The sequence below is a fragment of the Caloenas nicobarica genome, chromosome 6, assembly GCF_036013445.1.
Source record: "Caloenas nicobarica isolate bCalNic1 chromosome 6, bCalNic1.hap1, whole genome shotgun sequence".
Lineage (NCBI taxonomy): Eukaryota > Metazoa > Chordata > Aves > Columbiformes > Columbidae > Caloenas > Caloenas nicobarica.
This window is the reverse complement of record NC_088250.1, coordinates 21,441,082-21,454,946: the sequence shown is the minus strand read 5'-3', so window position 1 is coordinate 21,454,946 and position 13,865 is coordinate 21,441,082. Positions and strand designations below refer to the sequence as shown.

Sequence of the window (13,865 nt, the reverse complement as noted above, 5' to 3'; positions counted from 1 at the left end):
ATCTATATGAAACAGAATACCATTATCTGGCTCTGGGGAATATGTGCGCTGCTCTGGCCTTCTGCTGAAGAACACGTAGGGCACACAGCAGCCGCACTCCCAACTAGGGACAAAAAGTCAGGCATCAGTTTATCTGAAAGCTTGCCAAGTCACTAGCAGAACCGTCTCATTACTAATGTGGTCCTATGGAACACTGTGATTTGGGGAAAAAGGCATCATACTGCAGTTTTGAGTACTCTGTTTGGAAAAAAAAATTACAGCTCTTTTTGGGAGAGGGCAGTAAAATTGTATTTACTGCTATGCTATTTAACATGTGACATTCTTCTCATGTAGTGTGTTTTCTACTACAGACAGGCCTCAAGACAGGCATCACAAGATATTTGTAATATCTTATAAAGAAAGACTTTAGAGTTCTCTTTACTCTGGGTTACCATTTTTCAGAGATTTTTTTCACAATCATAATATTCTAAGATTAAACAATTTTAACATATAAGCATATGTTAAATTAAGGAGAATGAACAACTATGCAGCAGTTTATGAAGCCGTGCAACTATTTTCTAGGGCTTAAAAATAGTAAACAAATTCTGCACAAATATGAAAAAAACAAAACCAGGTCAAATCCAGGATGGAAGCTGAAGACCTTAAAAATTAAGAAAAATGTGGAGAACATACTCATGTGCAAAGACAACAGCAATTTTGGAAATTTACCCTCTTGCTGGATCAACTGTCAAACCAATCGGCGTGCCAGCTCCCAGAGAGGTGCCATCATTGGTAATCAGTGTTTTCCTGTACTTTACTTCACTATGCAGCTTCAGGACCTACGCAAATCAATATTGAACTCATCAGGGCATGTAATACAGAACTTGTGACAGATTTTGAAATTAAAGGAAGTAAGCCTAAATCCACAGGGAGTTGAAATTACAGAAACTCTCTCAAGCGCTAGGAAGAAAAAGCAGATTGTTTTGTACTCTGACCATCTCCCTTCTCTAACATGCACCCCTCAAATGAGCTGCTTGCAGCTCAGAACCCACCTATGTTAACATGTAACCATCCTAGGTATAAAAATAGTTAATCTTTCAGCTTCCATAGTATCTTGAAAGTATTACAGGCTGAACAGGTTGATGAAACGTTGATTTAGAAAGTATTACTTTTTTTTGTTTAAATTAGCTGCCTTTAATAGTATGTATTTATATTTTGGGATGAGGACATGGATAACTGGGCTTATTCATAGTCATTACTGCTATTATATATCGCTTATCCTCTGTTTCCCTAAGCTAAATGGCAGTTTTATCCTTCACATAACATCAGACTGCTAGTCTCCAGAAAGCTACATAATATGATATCAAAGCATTTGGCAGTGGATCTTACTGCATTTGATGGCAACGTTCCTTTACTATCAGAGGCACTGCATTGAGATCATTGATTTGAAGTGAGATCAGTAATAATAATAGTAACTCTGCCAATCAGAGAGGTTGTGTGTCAAACACCAGAAGCCTAATGACTTGAATGGAAAAAACAAATATGTACAAATAAAGTTCCCAGAATATACCGCTTCCGATCTTTTTGACTATGCTCAAATTTAGGTTTATCTCTTCAAGTTTGTAAACTATTTTTCTACAGGCTGTTTGCATTTTTAAATAAATCTAATTTCAGTTTTTCACTTAAAAAAATATTACTAATTTCTACCTGTATATACAGCAGTGAACAATCTAGGCTCTTACTCTCCAATTGTCCCTCTTAAATAATTACCTCAATTGACTGTGTTCCTGGGTTACTGTAATACAGGTTTGCAGATATCCAGTCTAGTGCCAGACCAATAGGAGCACCAATAACTGCTGCTGGAGCAAAAACTGTCCTGTTGGCTCCATCTGACCTCACTCTGTGAATTTCACCCTTGGGGGGAAAAAAAAAAAAAAAGGTAACAAAAGTGAAGAAGTGTCAAGAGCAGAAAACACTCTTTAGTTTCAACTACATAAGCACTTACTTTATATTACAATCTTTTCTTAGCAAAGTGACCATCTTGAATACACCTGAAATCTAGTAAAGGAGAATAGTGTTCTCTCCATGCACAAACATTTAAGAACCACATTTTTAATAAGCTGTAATAACAGGAACTGAGACTAAGATTATACTTGCGGCTTTCTTCATAAGGGTAACCCTCAAAATGACAGCTTATCACTTGCAGATTCTATGGTACTAGCTACAGTATGTGATGCTAAAGCATGATATAAACAAGCACAAAACAGAGAGATAAGCCAGACAAAGGTCTGAAGTGGTTCCTCCAGCTGCCTTCCTGAGCTTTCTTCAGGCCATGTCAGTTTCACAGGAATTCTGCAGAAATTGTGCTTATTATCACACAAATCTTTCACAACTAGTATTAATGCAGAATTGGAATACCAGCAGCTACCACACACTATTAAGCATTTTGGAGAAGTGGTCGGTAGGGTTAGGGGTTAGTCTGCTTCTTTCCCCTCTTTGTTTCAGAGGGCAAACCGGGACTGACACGGGTGCCTCAGCTCTGGGAGCAGCAGCAGCCTGAGACCCGCAGGCCAGACAGGGACACAGCCCATGGTCAGGTGTTTGGAGCTCAAGAGCTTCCCAGCACTTGGCCTGCACCAGCGCTTCCCTTCCCCGCAGTGCGAGGGGAAACGTCAGCCCAGGGCCCCCCGCACAGCTGCTCAGCCACTCGCAAACGTCAGCTCTGTCTGCCACTGTGTCCAATGTACTGTTGCCACGGAGAAGTGTTCCGGTTGTGTTTGCAGAATTAAGTTCTAAATCAACAGAGAAGAGTGGACTACAGCAGAAGGGGGCTGAGAGTACGGTTCTGTCAGTGCTTTCTGATATTTCCTGTTTGTGTCTCTGGCTGAGCCAGAGATCACATTAATCAAATATTGCAGCTGAAAAAGATGAAAACTAATTTACGAAAGAGATCAAGCTTCTTTATCTTATCCTGGGAAGGGGAACAAAAACCCTTCCAAAAAACCAAAATGACCTCAACTTTCATTTCTTTCAATTATATTTATCGAAATTGTTACCTGGCAGGCTAATATATTTCAGTTAAAAACATTATTTTAAAATTAAAAAGTCTTATTTTAGTGCACGTTTTGAACACAAATACTAACTTACCGGATTTTCAACCCAATAAATCATCTGTTCGGAGTCATCAAAGTCAACATCAACACCATTTTGAACTCCTGCTATTGGAACCATAGCATCATTGGTCTTCTCCTCAGGGTTCAGAGAAATTCCATAAATTATGTTATCTCTTACAGCAATGAGGAAAGGATGTTCAACTGTGAAAACATATAATGTAATTTAGAGTTGTTTCTGATCAAAAAAATGGCATCATGATATACTTCCCCTCTCCCACACAGAAGTTCCCTGATGCCGGGAATGGTTGAATGTTACCAGTGACACTTTCCAACCACTCACCTCTGAGTTTGTTCCCTCACTAGGAATGAGGTTATCGGTTATTGTAATTGCTGTACATTTAAAGTTTCAGCACTGTGCAATGAGAACGCATGTGCAAGGAAATTCTGAGAAAGAGCAAGTAATGAGGCAAGATCGCTCATTGCTGGCTGAGGCAAGAAGCTCTGAGCAGCCTCTTCAAACCTTTGAGAATGGGAACCCACAGGACAAAGCTCTGAGCACTCGCCAGGACATTCCTTAGATGCATTCTTATGTCTGTTGAGTAGGACTCACAAGTAAAGTACAATGTCACAGCAGCAACTGCTCATCTTTATTATTAAATATAATTGCAGCATTGTGTTCTCTTGTTTTATCTCTAAGGGAGCAGACATACTCCTTTACATTATATTTACTTTTAGTAGGTAAGCTTGTACCATTATGCTTAAATCTTATTAACAAAGGGAACCTGGTCAGGTGATTTGAGAAAATGCATTGGAGAGCTGTAGAATGCGAGACTGCAACTTCACTTCTCATCTGCTAGGGAGCAGGGGAAGAGAGTCTCCTGAACACCAGCTCCCCTCTTCCTTCAGCTTTTGCCCTGGAGAACAAATTCTAGTCTCTTCTCTCCATAGGTAAAGCTACCTACCACTTGGTAGGGAATTAGGCTGCTGCTGCATAGAAGGTAGCAATTTCCTCTCTTATAATGGATCAAAGACCTTTTTTTTTTGGTTGTTTTTCTTGTTTGTTTTGATTTTCTTAACTAGCTGTTTAATACATTCATATAATAATGCAGTGAAAATTTTGACATGAAAAACCACAAACCACAGCATCATTGCACGTCTCAAAAATTATTCTCCATATTTCTCTCTGGCAGCTGGAACTATTTGTCAAATTTGGCAGAAGCTTACACATCATTTGTCTCAGCACAGAAATCATATTTTCGCAAATAATTCCCTGAAGACATATAGCTAGCTCTGCCTGCGGATTTCTTGGACTTCTTTCACTTTTTTCTTTCTAAGAATGTGACACACCAGTGCTCTTCTATAAAATGTTTGCAAGGAACTGCTAAATTCATGTGAAATTGTTCCAATGCATACAAGACCATGGAGTCATTATCCCCTTTCTGACTGCACACAGTCCAACACTACTGAATCCTGCTGAAATACAGATATCTGAATTCTCTAGGCTAGACTGATTGTACTTTAGAAGTTTGATAGTCTCATTTAAAACAATCATGTTCTGCAGAAATTTTTTCACTCATTGCTTCCTTTAAGTTTAACACTCATGCAAATCTATAGTCTGATTATTCCTCCTTTGTGTAACGGACAATAGAGCAAATTTGCTAAGCTATACAGATTTGAATTCCATATAGCTTCATCAGATAGACATTAATATCACTTCTGCAATTCTTAGACTTAATGCACATTTACATGACAAATGAAAATTCATGTATTGCTACATTAAATATGCAAATTTGTCATATTAATACAAGATTTTAATATACACAGATTTCTTGCTTTGTTTCCAAGTTGGCTAGCTACATTACCATCTTTAATATAACCTGAAATGCAGTTTAAAGTAAAATAAGTGCAAAGGCAATCTTATAAAATTAGGATTCTTCACCTTATATAAAGCTAGCAATGGTGCAATCCTAGAACCAATGCCATTCCATCAACATGAAGTTAGCAGTATTTAATACGCAAACTAAGCAGGCAGAGACCTGCAATATCATTGTTTTGTAGAGACATTGGGCAACCAAATGCATGCAGCTCAGTTTAATCTTTCTTCTGAAAGTTTTTGCTAGCCTATTAAAGTAAACACGAACAGCAAGGATAATAGTAAATATTAGAAAATAAATGGCAAATGCCTATTCCTTTGTAATCATTAGCAATAGTTAAAATCTTTTACCATTAAAGGAATCAGCTTATTTTTAATAACTTTTTCTGATGCGCTGACCCTCAGCAAATATTATTTAAAAAAATTCCCAAAATCTGTAGATGTTTTTTTACATACTGTTTTAAATGTATAAGTTCCATCTAAAAAGAAAAAATAAGCCCATATAATTTAAAAGAATTGTGTTTCACAGAAAGATATGTCTATTTCTCTATTACACAAATTATATTAAGTAATTATGTAACTTATGAAAGGGCCACAACCGTACCTAAGTAGACACAGGGAACTTTGCAACATGTGGGAAATAAAGACAAGAACCGTTAATAGCTCTTTTCAGTGGCCAGACTCTACACGTGTATGTGCTTCATCACTGCTTTGCTTCATCTGTTTCATCATGATCCCTCTATAAGCCTGCTCATACTAAAACCAGTACAGATTTCTAAAAGAATCCCTCTTGTTTTCAATAGATTAAACAAACTCGCACTTCATTTCAAATTACATAAATTGTTAATTCTCTTACTGCTGCTAAGAAAAATGTGATTGCAACACAGGTCTTCAAAGAACACGTGCTAAGTATCAAGCAGCAAAACAGCATGATATGGCTCTTAAAATTTACACAGTTTTAAAATCTTTTTGGGATCTTTTGACTAACAGAGATCTCTAGTGTTAGCTCATCCCAAAGATAATTTCTACTTAAATTTTAATGATTTCAAGTTTCCTTATAAGGGAGGCACCAAAGCACACTTTATATCGGTACAACTGATGGAGAAATTAATAATGAATGCTTTATCTGACAAAATGAATCTGGTCAAATTTCTGGACACAAGCTGTCTGCCAGTAATTTGAATTTTTTGTGACTTTTTAAAAAAATTGATTGGCTAAATGACTTTTACAAATCATTGATGTCTGTGGACTGTTCCAAGGAAGTTCAGTGGCACTTTTTGATATGAAGTTTTGTTTGCAAAGGTTAGCTCTGTTACAGCTGCATTGTCTGTAGCATCTGTAATTTTAGGCTGTGTTTCTAGACTTCCTGCGTTTGGCATACTGATTTTTTACACTGGAGAAGGGAAAAATCTCAAGCTGTGAAATTTTGATCTGAATTCCAAAATGCATTAGTCCAGACAGGCTGAAGAGAGTGATGAGGAATAAGGAGAGCATCTCTCCCGGTTAGGGGAAAATAAAATATTGTGACTAACTTCTTAGCAAATTACAGGCTGAGAAAGAATGTGATGGTCATGTCAAAAATATACAACAGAACATATACCAGGGATGAAGGAAAACTACTGATGTTATTTAGCCTGAATGCCAGAAATGGCATAAGAAATGGGCATAAACTGGGGAAAGACTGTGCTTGAACAGAAAATCAGGTTTTCAAATATCATAATTGTGACTTTGATGAGTTTTTTTGATCAAGAAACCAAATTAATCTTAGACGGGACCTTGACTGGTAAAAGGGGACACGTGATAAGGTAGGCAAGGAAAAAGAAGGAAACAGACTCGAGTGACTAAGAAAGTCCCTTCTAGTCCTGCATCCTGACAGCAAAACACTCAATAAATCAAGAAATTTTAAAATGTGGCTTATTTAAAGTGCTTAAAAGAAAATTGAGTTCATCCATTTTCCCCAAATGAAGCATCTGAATCTCCGAGCTCTTCCCAGAACCTGGCTCCAGACCTTAGCCAAGCACATTCCATGCTTCCTGAATGAAGTCTGCCTGCAATGGCCTTAAACTTTGACTTTGTGAGCAGCAGCCCACATATCTAAAGTATGCTTTCTGTCTGACAGAGGGATGGATTTGAGAGTGTCAGGCCTTTTTTTCATCTCTCATTATTACTGCCCTACCTCTCATGCAGTTTCTGTTATCAGGAGAAAGCATCCATCCTGAAGGACAAGCACAGGAAAAAAAAAGTGGTCCAGATGAAGAAAGTAAGCAGAGGTGGCTACAAGGAGATGATGCACAAGAATTAATACCTGAAAAGAAAAATGAAAGTATTAGCAACTGTAACAATATGAGTGGTTGGAAAGAATATTCAATGTCATTGCTACTGATAATATCAAGCCATTAGTTTTGCTATTTCCTTAAAATTAAAAATCAAGTTATTTCCAAGAACCACAAGCAAAACAATATATTTGTAACATGACAGAATTTTTCATGTAAACCCAGTACCATTATCAGAGTGGTCATTTCAATTTTTTTGCATCACAGAAAATCTTTCAAACTCCTTTTCGAACTTTGCTTAGCCATAGCAGGAGCCTGCAGGATTTTCAGTGTTTTATCATTACAACCCTTCTAGATGGGAGATATAAATTATTTACTCAAGCTTTTTGGAGAAAGCTAAAAAGATAAAATATTTGCTTATATCTGTTCAAAGGTAGTGGGAGTTCAACACATAATTTCTTGGATCACTTTGTCAGTTTAAGCCTGTAAAATGTAAAAAAGACTGTGAAGAAGGTGTCTACTGGCTGCTGTTATTGCTATACACTAAAATTCGATCATTTAGATCACTTCCACGAACTTGTGGCTAAAGAGGACATTTTAGGATGACCCAAGAAAATAAAATTCAGATTTTGAGTATGTCCTTTCAAATTGCAGCAGGCCTTAGTCTAAGCAGCTTGGAAGTTCCAGGAAATTACACAATTTTTCCTAATATAAAAACTAACAAGGACTGAAAACAAATTAACAAGATGAAAATAAAACAATGGCATAAACTCAGAACTCAAACTCTAAGAAAATTATTCATCTCATCAGTAAAACAAATCCAAACTCTAGTTGGTGCAAGATCTAATGATTTACAAAAAAGGAGAGCAGATGATAGTTTTAATACTGCATCTGGAATTTCTATCAGCAAGTAATTATTTCTTCATTTGTAAACATTAGCATGTTTTTCTATTTTGCAAGTGCTTTATTCTCTTCTCTATCTGGCCACATAAAGTACAAGGAACAATTCAAAATGAAAAATCATAAAAGGTACTCATTTAATACAATGAAGAAGAACAATTTTCCACCAGCGGTAGAAAGCTTTTTAAACTTTGGGTTGCAAAATAAAACCTCTTAAACCAGAACTATGATGTATAAATTCTTGGTACCCTCTGGTGACTGAACAATTTGCAGTGAGAGTGCTAAGTGGCTTTAGCTGTGAACATGATTGAGGAAGGTTTTGTTCCAAAACAAATATAATGCTGAATTTACTAGGACCTTACTTAGATGCAAGTCTCTGCCCTCCCCAGTATGAAAGTTTTCAAGAAAAAAAATGTAGGTCATTATAGTATTTATCAATCAAAACCACTCCATACACAAGAAATATAGCAGAAAATGAAAGACAATATTCATGTCAGTATATTTCCCAGTCTTCAAGTCATGCCATGAAATGACAAAAAGTCTGATTTGGAAGAAAAACTCTACCTAACAGGAAGAAAAAGCACCTTTTTTTAAAAAAAAAAAATTATTTTTTTTTTTACAGTCTTTCAGCTGCAAAAGATCGCCTGCATACGGTCTCAGGGGGGACTCTTGAAGGCAATGAAGGGGTTTATTTATTATTATTGTTTCATTAAGTAAAATAATGCAGAAGTGCTTTCAGAGAAGGTTGATGACAGTAACCTTGTCTAAGGAAATATACTATTAACATACAAGGAACTGAGTCTGGTACACCAGAAAAAAATTTTTAAAATTAAAATTCTTTCCAAAAATGCTCCAATTTTCTAATAAACACATTCAAAACAAAGCGCAGGAAAATGGCACATACTACTTCCCTGTTATCCTTTTCAGTTACTCATTATGCTTACATGCTGCCCAAGTTACTTTCCCTGAACACCAGGTTGGGACAGGCTAAAGTGACCTTCAGGTGCAAGGCAATAGCAGGAATTATTCGCTTGCTTTAACCCAGCCCATTTGCTGGCAAGACTGATTTCAGGAGTGCCCACGCATGACATTGCTGTGTGGCTTATGTTTGTAATTACCGAACTTGATTTGCTAAACTTACCATTGGGTTGCTTTACAGGATGGACTGCCACAAGCCCCAAAGGCTGGTGAATGTTATAAATCATAACTGTCTGGTTTCCTCCATGCCATTTATTGGCCCGAATTACTCTATTAGTATAGCGGTCACTCCAGTACACAAAATCTTCAAAGACAGTTAGAGCATGTGGATGCTGCAATATCTAAAAGGCAAGCATGTTTAGCAATTTAGTTCTGGAGATTTGTATATAAAAAGCTTGCAATGAAGTAACAGAGCTGAGCATAATTTAATTTTTTTTTTTTAAAGCAGCTATGTCTCAAAAGATATTTTTCAGCAAAATAATATGAAATATCATCTATTGCCTAAAAACAAGACATTAATTATGGGGAAATACACTTTTTTAAATGAAAATGCTAAATAGACCGTGTGAGAGCAGTCTAACCATAGGGCAGAACACAGGGCACCAACAATTAGACCCAGTTGTAGATTTTCAAGGGCATGAGATAAAATGCCTTGTGAGACTCATGGACCTGTCAAGACTTTGCATCTCTGATAAGCTTCCCTATAATTTACCAGGCAGTCAAAGAAGGTGGGTTATCTAAATTTCAAAAAACCAGGAGTGGGGCAAGAAAGATCATATCAGCTCCTATTTCACAAGAATTGTCTCCCTAGCCAAAAATAAAAGCCCCAAGGTTCAATCCTTGACAATATACATGTGGTTATTTATACCAGCTCGTGTATACCAGCTGAGCATCTGAAGTCTGGTGCTGGCACAGGGACAGTGGTACAGGCTGCCAGCAGCACGTCACTGGGAGGAAGCCTCCCAGAGGGATGGTCTTCACGAAGCAAGTCCTGGCAGCACAAAACCCCTCACTGCTGTCAAGAACAGCAGCAATCATTGCTCACAGAGGGTGACCAGGGAAAGTTGTTCCAAGTTTTTTGTACTTTATTTGCCTACAGCAAATGCAGCAGTAAGGCAGCAGTGTCAGACATCACCTTTAGACTTCTTGCACGCAGACAGAACAAATGGGAATGATCTAAAGCGCTAAATCTACACTCAGCTCCAGGTTCCCTTGAAGCTCTCGAGAGAATGTGAATAAGATATGCAATTCTTTTTCCACTTGTAGCAAGCAGCTAAAATACTCCATATGTGCTTCACTCAAGTATTTTGACAAAAAATACATCCAAGTCTAAGACAGTGCAAATATGTTTTAAAGTACTATCAGCAAGGACACAGGAAAACAATGGTTTTTTATTAATGTCTTACCAGATCGCTTGCAAGCACCTGTCGTCTATTGTTTCCATCGTAATCACAAAAATCAATATAATCAAGATAAGCGTCAGCAAAATAGAGAAGTTTATTTGGGTAATCAATGGACAGTCCATTGGGCCAGTAGATTTTATTGTTAATTATCACCGTTCGCATTTTGCCATCCATGCTGGCTTTTTCAATTCGAGGGTTTTGGCCCCAGTCAGTCCAGAACATTACATGAGCACTGCAAAAAGCAACTCATGGTTACCAATCTGAAAAACAACTAGCTGCCTATTGAGAAACATTAATGAAGACTCATTAGCCAAAAAATAGACATCATGTTTTTAAGAAAAGTTCTACACAATAATACTGAAATTATTCATTTCAGCAATATTGCTTACTTAAGATACAACCATAAGTTCTGTTGTAAAAATTATTTTAATACTTCTACTGCTATTTTTATTTGTAAATAATAGCAGCATATAGAAGCTACTGTTACCACTAGTTTTCAACAGTGATTATAATCTGACCCTCCAGCTGCTAAATAATAATTTGATATGGGTTTGTACTTTTACAGGCATGCATTGATAATGTTAACAGTGCTACACCTGAAGAGCCCCATGTGGCTGGCAGTAAACAGAGTTCAAGGCAGTAGAAATTTGTACATTAATGTTTCAAACCAAAACACTCCATTTACTCTATGCCACTTGCTCAGAATTTTGAATTAATAGTTCTTAACTAGGAAGCGAATGTAAGAAAATCTGCTTCACCGGAAAAAAAAAAAAAAACAACAACATTGTTACAGTGAGACAGAGCAACAGATTACAAATAATTACCATACGACTTTAAATATTAAATCAATTCTGCAAATACACCATTTAAAAAAATTGTTTTCAGTTTTCTCTTCCACTTATCATTTACAATTACAATAGAATTTGGGCATATCTCAAATTTGAATATTGTTACATCATAAAATATGCATCTTTTCAAAACAGAACATTAAAAAAAAATCTTACTCAATTCTGGGATCTAACACTAGTCCCCTTGGGTTTGTTACATTTTCACTAATCAGCACAGTCCTGTGGCTCCCATCCATTTTAGAGACTTCAATTGTTTCCAGAACAAAGTCTGTCCAGTAAAGATTGCGACCTACCCAATCTACCGCTATACTTTCAGTCACGGTGACACCACTGTCAAACACCTGTTTAATAACAAAAATTTAAAAAAAAAAAAAAAAGAAAAAAAAAGAAAAAAAAAAAGAAAGGAAAGAAAACAAACTAGTTTATATTAAATTTTTACACTTTTCATTTCTATAGATACAGAACATGGGGAACAAAATCTCCAACATTTCCTAGGTCTCTTATGCAGAATGAGTCACAATATAGCTATTAAAAGCACTGACAAAGCACACTACCCACTCCTAATTTCATTGGGTCTACTGAAGAAGTTAACATCTCCTAATACGAAAATCAGCTTATAGTCTGATGTTAAAAAAAGGGCTTCTTGAAAGCATTCCATTTTCTTTTTTTTAAAAAAGCTATATGACATATTGGCTTAGTATCTACGAAGTTGTTTCACTTCGTCTATGTTATCTCTCTTCTTACTATGTTGTGATTTCCCTCTTCCCCTTCACTAACTGGAGATACAGTGTCTTCATTTTCTCTCCACAACGAAGAGACAAGAATAACTTAGTAAAACTTACTATTTTTCGTTCAGTCCCATTTTGATAAGCACTCCAAATTTTATCCTCTGTTGTATCAGACCAAAAAATACGACCTGTGATTGAATCAAAATCAATAGCCACAATATTTCTCCCATCCCGAACCAGAGAATAAATACTGTGTGACTGAGAGGTGATGTTGTCCACAACGATTTGGTTACGACTTGCCACCAGCAAAAGCAGATTCCCAGACTCTGTCAAAGGAAAAGAAATTAAAATAAGCCAATAACTTATTCAATAGTAATTCTGCAAGAAAAGGAAACACTGAGTAATTTGACATGGCATTATAGCATCAAAGCTGTTGTATCTAGACATACATATTGAAGGGCCAAATTCGAATCAGCTCTCAGGCCAAGATATTTTATCGTATCCCATCTGTCCATCCTGACTTATGGATCTATGTCAGCTTTTCTCCACCCTTTCTCCATCATTTACTCTTTCTGCTAGACTCCTCACTTCCGGTCTTGTATCTGGTCCTTGGGTCCTCTTCCCCATTGTCCAGCCCTCGTTCCTCCATAAGCCACTCTTGGCTCCCAGTCCTGATTCGAACCCCAAAGTTCTTTGTAGCACTCTACTCAGCCTGGCTCTTCCCACTTTTTAGCCAGTCTGCTCTTTTTTCCCCCTTTAGACTGCCTGGGGACCAGAGAGGAGAATAAACAGACCACAGGAAATCCATAAGCTGCTGTGGTTAGATTGCTTTGCAGCAGCTTACACTGATAAGTTGTGGAAAAACAACTGAAGAGTAGCAACCATAAAGACAGCAACTATGAGAAACTCTTTATTAGTAAAGGCCAAACTTATCTGCAGGTAAATTGCAAGAGTCTTCCACAACCTGAGTATACCCCTAAACCAGGAAACCTGTGGTGACAAGTTCCACTGGGAAGACGGCTCCTCCATACTGCCAGTGTACTACGTAAGAGATACAGAACAACGGCCAACTGGGATGGGCCAGTGTTGTTTGCTCGTTAGTAACAAGTAAAGTATGGCATAGGCACCAAGCAAGTCTTGTGAAAGGCTGGGATTTAAACACTCATTGAACTTTACAAAGAGCAAAGTTTAATCTAAGACTTACAGATGCCTAGCATTGCTTTTCTCCGGAATATTACTTTTGACCATTCCAGGGTTAAATATATCATTTCAATGAAATAACACTATCCAATTAACCCTTCAGCTGACAGTTTTAATACTCAAGGTCATCTGCCACTAACAACTTCAAATGTCTGTTTACATCAGCTCTTAAAAGAGAACAACATGAAAATGGCAAAGCTGCACATTTTCCAGCCACTGTTGCCATTCTTTAGGTTGACATCCATGTTCCTCACCTGCTGCTTTACAAGTCCTCCCATTGGTTTCTAGAATGTATCCTTCATCACAGTAACACCTAAAAGACCCTCTCTCATTGTAACAATGCTGACTACAAAAGCCTGGAGGGTCACATTCATTAATATCTTCACAAGTCTTGGAGTCATTTGCAAGCTGGTATCCAACCGGACAGGTACACTGAGCTCCAAAGGGTCCTTGGATACACTCATGAGTGCAGCCGGCATTATTGTCAGAGCAGCTTTCCTGGTCTGAAAGGGGGTTGGGGAAGGAAACGAGCAGTTAACAAAAGCTTCTTATGCTAAATTTAATACTTTG

General features: G+C 37.3%; 1 protein-coding gene across 1 annotated transcript in view; it reads right to left on the bottom strand.

The window, feature by feature from the left end:
• The window catches only part of LRP2 (LDL receptor related protein 2), a 118,996-nt gene that overhangs the window by 53,085 nt on the left and 52,046 nt on the right, over positions 1–13,865 (bottom strand). The window contains exons 27-35 of the mRNA XM_065638288.1: positions 13,550–13,798; positions 12,210–12,421; positions 11,524–11,708; positions 10,523–10,751; positions 9,280–9,457; positions 7,142–7,270; positions 3,127–3,293; positions 1,750–1,893; positions 709–818 (exon numbers count right to left, since the gene is read on the bottom strand). Of these exons, the coding sequence (XP_065494360.1) occupies positions 709–818; positions 1,750–1,893; positions 3,127–3,293; positions 7,142–7,270; positions 9,280–9,457; positions 10,523–10,751; positions 11,524–11,708; positions 12,210–12,421; positions 13,550–13,798 (1,603 nt within the window). The remainder of the gene's footprint in view (positions 1–708; positions 819–1,749; positions 1,894–3,126; positions 3,294–7,141; positions 7,271–9,279; positions 9,458–10,522; positions 10,752–11,523; positions 11,709–12,209; positions 12,422–13,549; positions 13,799–13,865) is intronic.